The following is an 11,888-nucleotide window of genomic DNA, read 5'->3' on the forward strand; positions in this document are numbered from 1 at the left end:
CCATGGAAGGACGCCAAAGGAAGGACGGCATAGACAAAATGCCAAACTTCTGTGCGTCTCGGTCCGAGGTAGTGACGCTGGCAAGAGACAAGAGGGAAGGCTCAAGCTTAAAGATCCAAGGACAAGCTCTCCGGTGGGATTCGAGCGGGAGAGAAGTAGGCCAGCAGCATCGAAACAAGAGCACACGCCAAAACCATCGCTCGAATCAGTAAGATCATTAAGAGAACACTAAGTGAAAAGACACAAAGTAGAAGAAAAGAAAAGCCTCCATTTTTATTTACAAACGCAAAGTCCCACTAGTACTACGATCAATCGTTTTATCATGAGCAGCACCCAGCTTTCTTTTTTGTTCTTGGATCCTCACAGTGATGGGCGATGCGATCGGCGAGGAAAGAGGCAGTTCATCACCATCACGTACTGTCGAGAAAGGGAAGCTTGGCGAGGAGCCACATATATAAATATACCATCGCGATCATGTCAAAGCTGGCGACGCTCGGGGAGCGATGGCGCTGGAGCGGATGAATTGGAGCACCTCGGGCATGAACACGTAGCTCACGGTTCCATCGGGCGTGACGAATCCATGCGTCGCGTCCGGATACTCTACGAGCTTCACCTCCACGCCGCTCTCGCGCAAGAAATCCGCGTAGGCGACCTGGCGGTCGTGGAGCAAGTCTCGCCCGCCCACGATCACCAGCGCCGGCGGGAGATTGCATGGCAGCGGCTGCGCGGCCGCGAGAGGATCGCAGAAGGGATGGTCGCGCGACGCGCCATCCGGGAGCGCAAGGCTCCACAGCTGGTCGCTCATGGCGAGCGTGAGGATGGGGCCGTCGGAGAGGCGGAGCTCCGAGGCGGTCCTGTGCGCGCCACCAAAGAATGGCTGGAGGAGGATCTGGGCGGCGAAGCTGAGAGGAGGGAGGAGCGCGCGCTTGCTCTTGGACGACTCGAGCACCATGAGGAGCGCGTTGTGGACAATGTTGCCGCCAGAGCTTCCGCCCATGAAGATCAAGCTGGAGAAGTCGGCATACGAGGCTAGCCAGGGATCCCTTTGAGGAAGATGGTGGTCGCCACCATCGCGCAAGCTCGTGATCTGGTGGTGGTGATCATGACTATCACCATTGCCATCCACAGTAGCGCTGGCAGCATCGCCACCATCGCCATCGCTGGTGGAGAGAAGAGCTTGGGCTCGGAGCCAGTGGAGCGCCGAGACGAGGTCTTGGTAGGCGGCGGGGAGGCACGAGGCCGGCGCCAATCTGTGGTTGAGCGAGACAACAAGAGCAGTGGCATCAGTGGCTACCTTCTTGCAGAAATCGTGGTACGAGGACGTGGCGGCGCTGAATCGGACGAATCCTCCGCCGTGGACATGGACCACAATGGGGAGCTTGCGCTTGGAATTGATCTGGAGCGCCGCCGCGGGGAGATAGAGCCTGACCCACACACGACCATCGCCACCGCCGAGCTTGACATCCCGCGACGCCACACCATCCGCGAAGCTGGAATCCGCGGCAACCTCGGGGATTTCCCAGCTCTGCGCGGACGCTGGCGGCCCTGTGGAATCGCCCATCATGCTCTAGCTCTCTCGCGCTCCCGGAGAGAGAGAGAGAGAGAGAGAGAGAGAGAGGCGCGGCGCGGTGAAAGAATCAAAGAAATAACTCGTAGAAAACGCGGAGCAAATCCTGCGCTCCTCCAATCCAATCCTGCGCAGCGCTTCTTCCTTCTCCAGGTTTTGTAGCTCTCGCTCCTCTCCGCTCTAGCTACGCGGCCCAAGAGCTTGATTAGCCACATTCTTCTTTTTCCATTGTTTAAGCTTTGCCATGGACCCTCTCTTGACAATGCTTCACCAACAATCACGAAAGTGAAAGGCGCGCATAAATATTCCTCTAATCGCTCTCTCCTCGCTGCAGATCTCCCTTGCGGGGTGGATCTAGAGGATGATCTATGCGTAAGTTATTTGCACCACACGAGAGGGTGATTGATTGATTATCAAATCGCGATTTGATAAACCCCGCGGTATAGCTGTTCCTCATATGCGAATTATATCCATGCGAGCGTGGTCTCGCCTTGGCGATCTCGCTGTCCACGAGCATCCGGATGCTCCACCCCTCGCAAGCAATTCGCTCTCGATCGAGTGTAACTCTCTCGCTTTTCCCGCTTAGCAGACAATGTAAACAATCGATCGATCGCTCTCGTGCTCTTTGGTTGCTCGAGAATGCTGACAAGAGTTCGCTCTGTGGCATAGATTATCTAAGCAAAGTCTGCGAGTGTGGCGAAGGAGATCTCCCAGCGACACTTGCTAAAAAAAAAAAAATCTTGTGCAAAGCACTCGCGGCCAAGGGTGGGAGTGATGCGTCCATTGCGAATGATTGGCATATGAGTTATCGCGGGTGTATGATGAGATAATCACAAACCACACTCAAACAAACCAAACAACCTCAACCTTATAGAATCGCAAACATTATTCCTGGTGGGAATCCTGGCAAAGACTTTGAAATTTCTGCCACCACCCGCCCTACCTAGTCTATGATCCGAGCGAGCGAACGCGGCAAAACAAAGAGAGAGAGAGAGAGAGAGGAAGAGAAAAAAAAAAGCAAGAAAGAGAGAGCGGAAGATTCCTTTTTCTCTCAACAAAAGCCGAGAGAGAGAGAGAGAGAAGAAGAGAAAAAAAAGCAAGAAAGAGAGAGCGAGAGAGCGGAAGATTCTTTTTTCTCTCAACAAAAGCCGAGAGATTCCTTTATTTCAACCAAAGCTACCTATATTATTCGATATTCGCTTTCTTTCTTCACGGGTGTGACCACTCAACTCCTTGATTCATAGGCAAGGTGATAGAAACTTTAGTTTTTCCTCCAGCGAAACAACGTGGTGGCTGATGCTCTGACTTGATCCAAAACATATAATCGATCGTGCCACCAGATTTACGAGGAAGCATACATCCTCCATAGCCGCAAGCCAAGACAAGCGACCAAGCGAGCCAAGACGCAAGCTAGCAATCAAGCAAAGCAGCACAGACACATGATCTCATTCATCGCATCATCGTGCTCAGCGCTTGGGTGATCTCATCCTGCAGCGCAAGATTTGGGATTGTCGCAGATTCCTTTGGTTGAATCCACAACTTGGTCCTGTCGATCATGTCCTGGATTCGTTAATTCACGCTCTCATACAGCCCAGTCACAGCTCACTTTCTTCCTTCCCAGAGTGGAAGCAAAGCAAATCACACCGAGGGAGAGACGAAGAAAAGCGCCGAGACAAAATCCAAACCACAAGACGTATGCTTCCGTGTGGCAGAGCCGTAGCTCCACCATGAAGCCAAAAAAAAAAAAAAAGGAAAAATAGTCGAAGAAAAGAGTACGAGAAAGAAAAGGAAGAAATATACCTACGTGCTACGTACAAACAAATGCATGAGACGCGACAAAGCATGAATGGGAGAGAGAGAGGCCGAGGAAAAAAAAAAAAAAAACTGATAGAAGAGATGGAAAAACTATTCTTTGTTTCTAGGAGGCATCTGAAAAGGGAGTAATACCTCTGTGTCCACTGAAGCGATGTCCTTGCTTTTCTCGCCGCGGCCTTGCTTCAATTCAAGCCTTGGGTCTGAGTCTTGCTTCTCTCTCGCTCTCTCGTACTGCTCGTCTCGTCTGGAGAGATTCCAGTTGTTTAGTATTCCAAAATCAAGCACTTAAGTACCTCCTTCTCTTTCTCCTGGAGTCCGAGCCATTTACTCGGAAGGCTTGGAGGGGTCGCTCTTTGATAGCCTTCCGTAGCACGGGATGTAAGTTGTAATTTAGACTGGGATGGTTCCTGCCTGGCAAGCTTGTATAGTTTCAAACCAAAAAGAAAAGGAGAAAGTTGCTTACGAAGGTTTACGTCTGATCTTTCCAGATGATGTCTTTGAGTCCCGTTGTGAACGACTGGTGGAACTGCGCAGCGACAGCATATTGTTAATGTTGATGGCGAGGAAGAGAAATAAAGAAGAGTCAAACAGTTGCCTTGTGATACTCGAGTGTATCGCCACCAGATTTCCGTAGCTCCACCACGTAAAAAGACGGTGCAACTTCGAAGACCTGAGAGCAGAGCTTTTGTACGAGAGAATGAGAACCAAAACGCTTTACCTCCGTGCACACCGAAAGATGGCCTTTCCTACCTCGCTTTGACCCTTGCAGCGTCATCTGAAGGAAAGTGCTTGTCCAACTCATGCAATCCTTTTTAGAACTATACCTTGTAGTTCCTCTTCTGGATATGGAACCCCAGCGGTCTCGCAGTTTCTTCTATTGTTCTCACAATCTCTTTCGCAGGATGTTTCGATGTGAACCGTGACTCGCGTTCCACCTCCTACAACAAGTTACGCGATCGTGAGCATCTCTATAGAGAGGAAAGATAAATGCTTGAGGATACTTACACGATGCTCGAAAAGGCCTGACAAGTTGAATCCTCGCGACATCGATATGATCTCAAAAGCATTCATGGTGACTGGTTGTGGCTCCTCTTTCTCCGCCACAAGATGATCCTGCAAGAAAATTTCAGTTCTCTTTCATGTCAATTTGCCAGACACGCCGTCCTACCTCAGAGCCATTAAACACCGCATCAATGTCGTCAAGGTTGGGACTTTGTTCCTTTCCAAGTGTCATTGGTTTGTGTTCGACTTGAAACCACTCATTGTCCATTATCCTGGAGATGGATATGCGCTGACGCACAAATTCGGAAAAGGGCGAGAGAGAGACCAGCACAAGCAAATATTACTACATCAATGATGCCAATTTAATTCTTACTGATTTCGGATTTGGATCCAGTATCTTTTGTACAAGCTTTCGGGAGCCCCTTGAAAACCAATGCGGAAATGTAAAATCTGCGCGATGCATCTAATTCGCATTTAATTCATGTCAGCTGAACAGGAAAAACAACCAAACAGATGTTTTCATACCTTCTTGTACAGTGCCACCAGATTAGGCTCGTCAAATGGCAAGTATCCAGCCAAGAGGACGTATAAAACAATTCCGCAAGACCAGATATCGGCTTTGAAACCGTCGTAGCCTTTGTCACTGATGACCTGTAGAACGATAAGTTCACACAAGCTAAAACAACAAGCAACGCAGTTACCTCGGGAGCTACGTAGTTTGGCGTTCCACACGTTGTATGAAGAAGGCCATCCGACTGTAAAATCATTCACTAATTTAATGAGCGAGTTCTCTTATGGTGAACTTAACTCGGCACTGTTGAGGAAGGGCACTTAGACCGAAGTCTGAGATTTTCAAGTTTCCATCTGAATCCAATAGCAAGTTCTCTGGCTGCCAAAACAAACGCTTCTAAGTCGAGAGCTCTACAAATATCAGTTCGTTTCTTTCGAGAATCACCTTTAAGTCACGGTGGCAGACACCCCTGCTGTGACAATAATCCACAGCATCGATCAGTTGCTGGAAATATATTCGGGCTTTACGTTCATCTTGCTTTCCCTCTCGCGCCTGGACGAAAAAGAAATAAAAAGAAATCTATGTCATTCTTTAATGAAAAACTGTCAGATGCCTTACGATCTTGTCAAACATTTCTCCACCTGTGACATATTCCATAACCATATAAATCTTGGTCTTGCTGCCTATAACCTGTAAAGGAAAGTCTCACCACCAAAAAAGAAGAGCTTTGGGAAATGGTTGAAATATAAGCTTACTTACCTCAAACAGCTGAATGACGTTGGGATGTCTCACCAGCTTCATTGTAGAAATTTCGCGTTTGATCTGTAAAGTTCGTCAAGATGACCAGCAATGAAAGCGAGCTCGACCATTTCTGCTTTACCTGATCGACCATCTTGTGCTTCAAAATCTTCTCCTTGTCCAAGATCTTAATCGCGACGCTCTCGTTCGTCTCCAAGTTCCTGGCGTACTTGACCTTGGCAAAAGTACCTTCTCCAAGTGTCCGTCCCAGCTCATACTTCCCAACGCGAGTTCTCCGGTAGCTCATTCCTTCCCCCTCTGGATGGAATTCCTAATCCTCAAGAGCGACACAACGCATTTGATCCCAGTCACAGGCTCGAGGAGATCGCCGAGGGAAACAAGATCCAGGCCGGAAGATCAAGCGTGCCGAGTGGAAATGCAGCTGCGAACAAGCCAAGAGAAAGTGATGGGTGGATCCATGCAATGCGCGCGGGCTGGCGAGCGAGACATTGATTACCTGCCGTGCCCACCGAGAAACCCTAAGTCGCGAGTCGCAAGAAGCCGCGCACTGTTCCATCGGCGAGGAAGAAGAGAAGGAGCCGCCTCGTTGGAACAGGGGGGCGGGCCGTACACGTCACGACGCGGCGGCGTACGGACGTGGTCCAGAAAGACAGGAACTAATTAGGGCAACGGTGGCGCCACCAAAAGAGCATTGGGGGCGTGGTTTTCGCTCGCCGCGATTCGAGACAATCTTTGGATGTGCCACCAACCTTGTGTGCATTATACACATAAAAATCATACAATTGTTGTAAATGTGGGTGCTGGTTTTCCAACAAAAGATTTGATAGAGAGCATCGAATCATATCGCACCGCCAAAACACTTTGTCCGTCCATTGTCTCCTCTAGAGCGCTTATTCGCGGGCTAGAGTCGTGGTAAAAACCGCGGTGAAAAAAACCGGGCGCGGTAAAACAGCGGCGACAATTTGGTGGCGCCAACTTCCTAGAAAGCTTGCAAATCCACCTAGGGCCTGTGGCGACGCCAAATTTAAGAAAGATTTACCAAAATTACCACACCACCCGTGCGTTTTTCACCTTTGACCACGGACCAGGGCATATTCCCCGCCCGGGAATCCTTGGCTTCGCTGGAGGGGAGATCCGGAATCGTTTAGTTTTCTTGTTTCGTGGGTGCCGGCTGGCGCAAACGGGAGGAGTGAGGAACACTTGACAAACACAATGTCAAATCCAGATTGAATACCAATTTGGCGAATATCCCCCCAATCTCCATATTTGTAAAGTAGAGAAGCGAGAGATTTGTTTGGCGCCGGGATCATGATCATATGCCAAGATCTCTGCGCAAATCTTTCCAACAGTGCCAAGGTCATGCTCATGCGCAACAATTGGAGCGAGTCGAGAAGAGACACTCCGCAGCCGTGATTTTTGTATGGATTCTTCGTGACGAAAGTGGGGTCAAATGGGTTTTGTATTGTTATGCTTGGGCCACATTGACCAGCTCTCTAATTTCCGCCACGCACAACCATATCCCAAATCTTTGAAAAAACAAAAGCGAAAAGGCAAAATCTTTGCGCAACAAAAGGTGGCGGACCAAACTAGACATCTAAATTTTTCTAAGCTTCTCGTTTCCGATCATACAGCTTAGGTACCTGCCTAGTGTTTGAAGCCAGGCGAAAATCAATCAATGTAACTCCCGGCTTTTCACTTTTGACCGCGCGGTAAGAAACCGTGTTTTTACCCAGTCGTGGTGGACGAGATTCGCCAGGATCTCGCCGGAGGTTGTTTGCCGGCGCCGGGACCTCAGCAAATCCGCCAAAGATTTTATAGCGCCCAGCAAATAATTTAAAAACCATGGAAATTTCAGCGAATCATATCTCCATCCTGGGGGCTCGTCAATCTGACAGAGCCAAACCGACGACCGACGGCTGCGGTCACGACACGTGTCAGAGGAGCGTTTACCGGACAGAATACGTCAGTCTAATCAGTCAGTGTGATGGCTTTGCTTTGGCATTCATTCGTTTGTTTGTTCATTCTTTCTTCTCTTTTCTCTCGCGTCGCATCGACAGCTCCTCATCTACGGCGTCAAGGATTCCATCGATCGATCGATCCATCCGCCAGGTCGTCAATCGCGCGGCGCTCGCGGCAGTCGCGGCGCGGCTCGATCGGCGGCACGGAAAGAGGTATGTGGATTTGGGCGAAATCGCGGAGATTTTCTGGCATGGGAAGCGGCAGCAAGGGCGGGATCGAAGCGGAAGAAGCTGCCTGTGATGCGTGACGCAATGCTCGCGCGGAGCATTGGAGCTCTCCTCTCCATCGCCGATGATGTCCTGTCGAGCCTGGTGGATTATCGGAGCAGCAATCGTCTAGGATTGGAATTGGAGCAGGGAGGAGGAGGAGCGATCCATAATCTGGCCAGGGCGGGTGTAATGCAGGAGGGATCGCCGAGTCCGGCCGTGGAGACAGGGAAGCTCTTCAAGGAGGTATCCAGGGCATTTAGCGGTAGCAACCAAAAGGATGAATTCCTGGTCGCGTCCACCACTAGCACGACGAGCAGCTCCTCGTCGCCTCATGCATTGCTCGCGTCCAGCGCGCAGCAGCTCAAGCACAGATTCAAGACGTCACACAAGAGATCTCGCCTCGAGGAGCTCCTCATCGAGTCCACGCACTCGGAGAAATTGGGATCGTCTCACACGGCGCTCCCAGGGTCAGGGACAGGGACAGGGCTGGACAAGCTAGTCGTGACTTTGGCACTGCTTTTATCCTCGGCCATCTTGCTCGTGTGGTACTTGACGCCGGCCGCGGTACTGGTTTGGGCCGTCCCGGCAGCGATGGTGTCACTGGCGATTTGGACGAGATTTGTTCGCTGCGATCCGCCGAGTTCCAGGGAGATTTGCGTGCAAGGGCAGTGTTCCGGGTGTAGAGTAGTGAGCCAGGACAAGCAAGAGGAGGAGGAGCAGCAGCTGGCCCAGCGAGCTCATCGTGCCAAGCAACAATTCATGGCTTATGTGTTCCATAACATAAGAGGTGAGTTCGTTGCTAGGCTAGAAGTTTCTTTTTCTTTCGCTCTTCCGTATAGATGGTGCGAGAACTATTTCGTGATTTTCTGACGTACCTTTGGCTTCTCCGTGCAGTCCCTTTCAATGCGATCGTCCTGGGATTGGGTCACATGCGTGCTTCAGCGTCCGGGGATGACTCCAGTTCCGGGGAGCTAGACTTGGTGCAACTAATGCTAGACTGCGCCGAGACAATGACAAACGTGCTTGATGATGTTACTGATATGGGTAAGGTGTCCATGTCTCGACTCGAGTCTCGACTTTTACTTATGATTGTTCTCGACATAACTAACGAATGATCGGTCATCCACAGGAAACTGGGAGGAGGGGCGCATTGAGCTTCACCGAGATGTGTTCGACTTACTGGCGGTGGTGAAGTTCCTGGCGTGGGGTTTGAAAGATTTGCTCGAGCAGAAACAAATATCTCTCAACATTGATATCGATCCGGTCGCCAGCAAGATTTTGAAGTCCCACAACATTGTCGGTGACAAGCACCGGACTGTACAGACGCTAGGTAATCAAACTCCTCCACGTCTGACTCTCACTCACGCTCTGCGCAAGCAGGCAATTTTCTCAGTAATGCCGTCAAGTTCACGCCTACCGGGGGAAAGCTCGACCTGGAGATCAAGTGTCAAGAGCTCGACGGGGTCCCGGTCTCAAACTCCAAAGGCTTTGAGACCGACGAGTTAGAGCACAAGTCCCTGGAGCTCTTTATTGCCGTCAATGACTCTGGCGCAGGTAACGTTTCTTTCTTCGCGATCGCGATGCTTTGTTTTGTTCTGACTTGAAAGTCTGGTGCTCGGACAGGAATTTCCTTAGATGACCAAGACAGACTCTTCGAAGCGGACTCTTTCATATCGTCTCCTTGGGTCCAGAAAGCTGGTGTTTCCGGCCTGGGCTTAAGTGTTGCGAAACGCTTCATCGAACAGATTGGTGGTCAGATCGGGGTACGCTCGCGGGACCAAGGAAGTACGTTCTTCTTCTCCGCTCCATTTCTGCTGGTTCCGATACAAAAGCGCACGAACTCGTCAGTCCCGGCCTCTGGGATCTTCTATAACATGAGGTCTACAGACTCCGTAAGCAAAGAGAAGCGAAAGTTGGAACGCCTCAGTGACCTTGACGCCCAACTCAAGTGTTCGCCGGGTGCTGTGCTGCCACAAGACGCCTCTCCGTGCAGGAGAAAGGTGCTGCTAGTGGAAGACACGCGGATAAACAGAGTAAGTCTCGTCTTTGGCTATATCGGTGCGCATTTTACTTACCATCATCTTGGCTGTACGTACAGATTATCTTGCGGAAGGTTCTTCAGAACCTCAATCTCCAATGCGACGAGGCAGAGAACGGCCAGATTGCTGTCGACCTGCACAGGCAGGGCAAGTCCTACGATCTGGTGTTGATGGACAAGGAAATGCCTGTCATGGACGGACACGAGGTAAGAGTTCTTAGAACTGAGTTTTCCTTTCTCTCCAAAGTATGCTAACGTAAGTTCCTGGCAGGCAACTAGAGCTCTGAGGATGATGGGTGTGAAGACTCCAATCGTGGCCTTAACTGGCAATGCTTTGCAGTCGGACAAGGAGCTCTTTTTCGAAGCCGGGGTGAATGAGTTTCAAACAAAGGTATGGAAGGAAACGTAAATGCTCGTGGACAGACAGGAGTGCTGATGCTCTCGCTTTTGCCGTGGCAGCCTTTGTCTAGAGACAAACTTATCCAGCTCCTGGCAAGATACGGAGTTGAGAGCTCATCGCCACCGGTGGCTTTGCAACTTTGTCGCGAGTAAGCTGCCCAGCGACGAGCGATCAAGGAGCGACAACATACAGAGTTTTCAAGGGATTGTCTTTTTGGCGGGACAGGCAAGCCCGGTTGGGAAATTTGTATAGACTCACTCTATTATGTACAGCTTTTTAGTGGAGCATAGGAATCAAAGAGAGGGACGAGAGAAAAGAAAGATAGAAAGAGAGAAGAAGAAAAAAACCATGGAAGCTCCATTCAGCTGAAACAAATGGAAAGAAGGAACTTAGAATTTTTCAGTGCGCTATGTCTGGAAAGGAAGATCTTGGAGCTGTTTCAATACATCCCGGCTCTGAGATGGCGGTCAAGTCTCTCGGCATTGAAAGTTCCCGGAATCTCGTGAAAATCATCGTTGAAGATTGAGTAGGCACTGCACGGCACGTATCCTTGTGATCTGGAATGGAATGGAAGAAGTCTTCGTACCTGATGTCGCCCTCTTGCCGCTTTCCCAGATTCCAAACGATGAGACAAAAGATCGTTGCGATTATCTGCGACAGTGGTGTTAGTAGTAAAGAACACACAAAACAGCACTGTTTCTTACGTAGAGATGGCCCAAGTCCCACGAAATGGCGTAGCCAGCGACGATGAGCCAGAGCAGGACCATCATCCATCTTCTGAAACCAAAAGAGAAGATGATCATCAGCACGAAGTCTGCTCAGAGAAAAAATCACACCAGTGTCCATGCTCACGCTTGATGTATGATAAAAAAGGACAAGCTACCTGGAAACTTGAGCTTGTGCTTCAAGAACTGTACGAGTCTTCTCTCGAGCGGGGATGCGGTCGCGGGAAGCTTGAATCTCTGGACACACACAAAACACACTTAAAACCAACAAGAAGATTGCTCAAAGGAAAAAAAACAAGAAAAACTCTCGTACCAAGTCATCATCCTCGTCTTCGTTTTTGCTCTGCGAGTGCACCGAAGGCGCCTTGGGTGGAAGAAGCACCAGCAACGAGTCTAAAAGGAAGAAGAAGAAGAAAAAAACGATGAATTCCACTCAAGAAAGAAACAAGAGTTAAAAAATGTCCATAGTCTCACCTCCAGCTCGAATGTCGACAGTGGAGTAATCATCAGCAGCACCGAGAGCCTTGCCTCTAAACACGAGCTTCAGTCGATTCACTTGAGAATCCTCCACTAGGCCAAGCTCCTGGCTCACCAATCTCCGCAACACACCGATCTAGTAGAAATCCCGCTCATCAATCGGATCGATTGGATCAATCGATCGGCCACTCACCTCGCATAGCGGCTCCACCTGGATCACCCGGCGCCGCCGCGCGAATCCAGCGACCTTGAGCTCCAGCGGCACCATCCCCGGCGAGAAACCCTAGAGGTAGCGCTTTCGAAATTTCCCGTTTAACGGGGGGGCTTTGTTCTTGGCTCTATTTCATTGCTCCAGCCAAAATGGGA

At 50.1% G+C, this 11,888-nt stretch overlaps 4 protein-coding genes across 5 annotated transcripts; 1 reads left to right on the forward strand and 3 right to left on the reverse strand.

Annotated features, from left to right (window-relative positions):
- Window positions 1–250: 250 nt before the first annotated feature.
- LOC9638433 (carboxylesterase 1) lies at window positions 251–2,289 on the reverse strand. The gene has a single exon (XM_024667328.1). The coding sequence runs from the start codon at window positions 1,562–1,564 to the stop codon at window positions 473–475; it is 1,092 nt and encodes a 363-aa protein (XP_024523096.1). The 5' UTR covers window positions 1,565–2,289; the 3' UTR covers window positions 251–472.
- A 384-nt stretch (window positions 2,290–2,673) lies between these two features.
- LOC9638455 (CBL-interacting protein kinase 23) lies at window positions 2,674–6,270 on the reverse strand. Of its 2 annotated transcripts, XM_024667332.1 has the most exons (17): window positions 6,151–6,270; window positions 5,776–6,075; window positions 5,655–5,717; window positions 5,514–5,585; window positions 5,340–5,447; window positions 5,193–5,273; window positions 5,086–5,139; window positions 4,910–5,035; window positions 4,758–4,847; window positions 4,551–4,673; window positions 4,388–4,495; window positions 4,207–4,320; window positions 4,101–4,157; window positions 3,978–4,052; window positions 3,846–3,908; window positions 3,676–3,793; window positions 2,674–3,626 (listed from the first exon to the last, which is right to left on the reverse strand). In XM_024667332.1, exons 2-15 carry the CDS (start codon window positions 5,938–5,940, stop codon window positions 3,852–3,854), a joined length of 1,293 nt encoding a protein of 430 aa, XP_024523100.1. In that variant the 5' UTR covers window positions 5,941–6,075; window positions 6,151–6,270; the 3' UTR covers window positions 2,674–3,626; window positions 3,676–3,793; window positions 3,846–3,851. The 2 variants fall into 2 exon arrangements, with proteins under 2 accessions (XP_024523100.1, XP_024523101.1); XM_024667333.1 differs by lacking the exon at window positions 6,151–6,270 and having other exon boundaries at window positions 5,514–5,599; window positions 5,776–5,794.
- A 1,378-nt stretch (window positions 6,271–7,648) lies between these two features.
- LOC9638456 (sensor protein GacS) lies at window positions 7,649–10,907 on the forward strand. The gene is made up of 8 exons (XM_002993670.2): window positions 7,649–8,669; window positions 8,777–8,926; window positions 9,012–9,212; window positions 9,263–9,436; window positions 9,506–9,915; window positions 9,981–10,127; window positions 10,192–10,311; window positions 10,380–10,907. The coding sequence occupies exons 1-8, from the start codon at window positions 7,913–7,915 to the stop codon at window positions 10,470–10,472; spliced, it is 2,052 nt and encodes a 683-aa protein (XP_002993716.2). The 5' UTR covers window positions 7,649–7,912; the 3' UTR covers window positions 10,473–10,907.
- LOC9638434 lies at window positions 10,541–11,834 on the reverse strand. The gene is made up of 7 exons (XM_002993687.2): window positions 11,716–11,834; window positions 11,520–11,658; window positions 11,359–11,438; window positions 11,204–11,282; window positions 11,025–11,134; window positions 10,907–10,971; window positions 10,541–10,853 (listed from the first exon to the last, which is right to left on the reverse strand). Exons 1-7 carry the CDS (start codon window positions 11,788–11,790, stop codon window positions 10,760–10,762), a joined length of 642 nt encoding a protein of 213 aa, XP_002993733.1. The 5' UTR covers window positions 11,791–11,834; the 3' UTR covers window positions 10,541–10,759.
- Window positions 11,835–11,888: the final 54 nt, after the last annotated feature.

Source organism: Selaginella moellendorffii, unplaced genomic scaffold, assembly GCF_000143415.4.
Source record: "Selaginella moellendorffii unplaced genomic scaffold, v1.0 SELMOscaffold_169, whole genome shotgun sequence".
Taxonomy (NCBI): domain Eukaryota; kingdom Viridiplantae; phylum Streptophyta; class Lycopodiopsida; order Selaginellales; family Selaginellaceae; genus Selaginella; species Selaginella moellendorffii.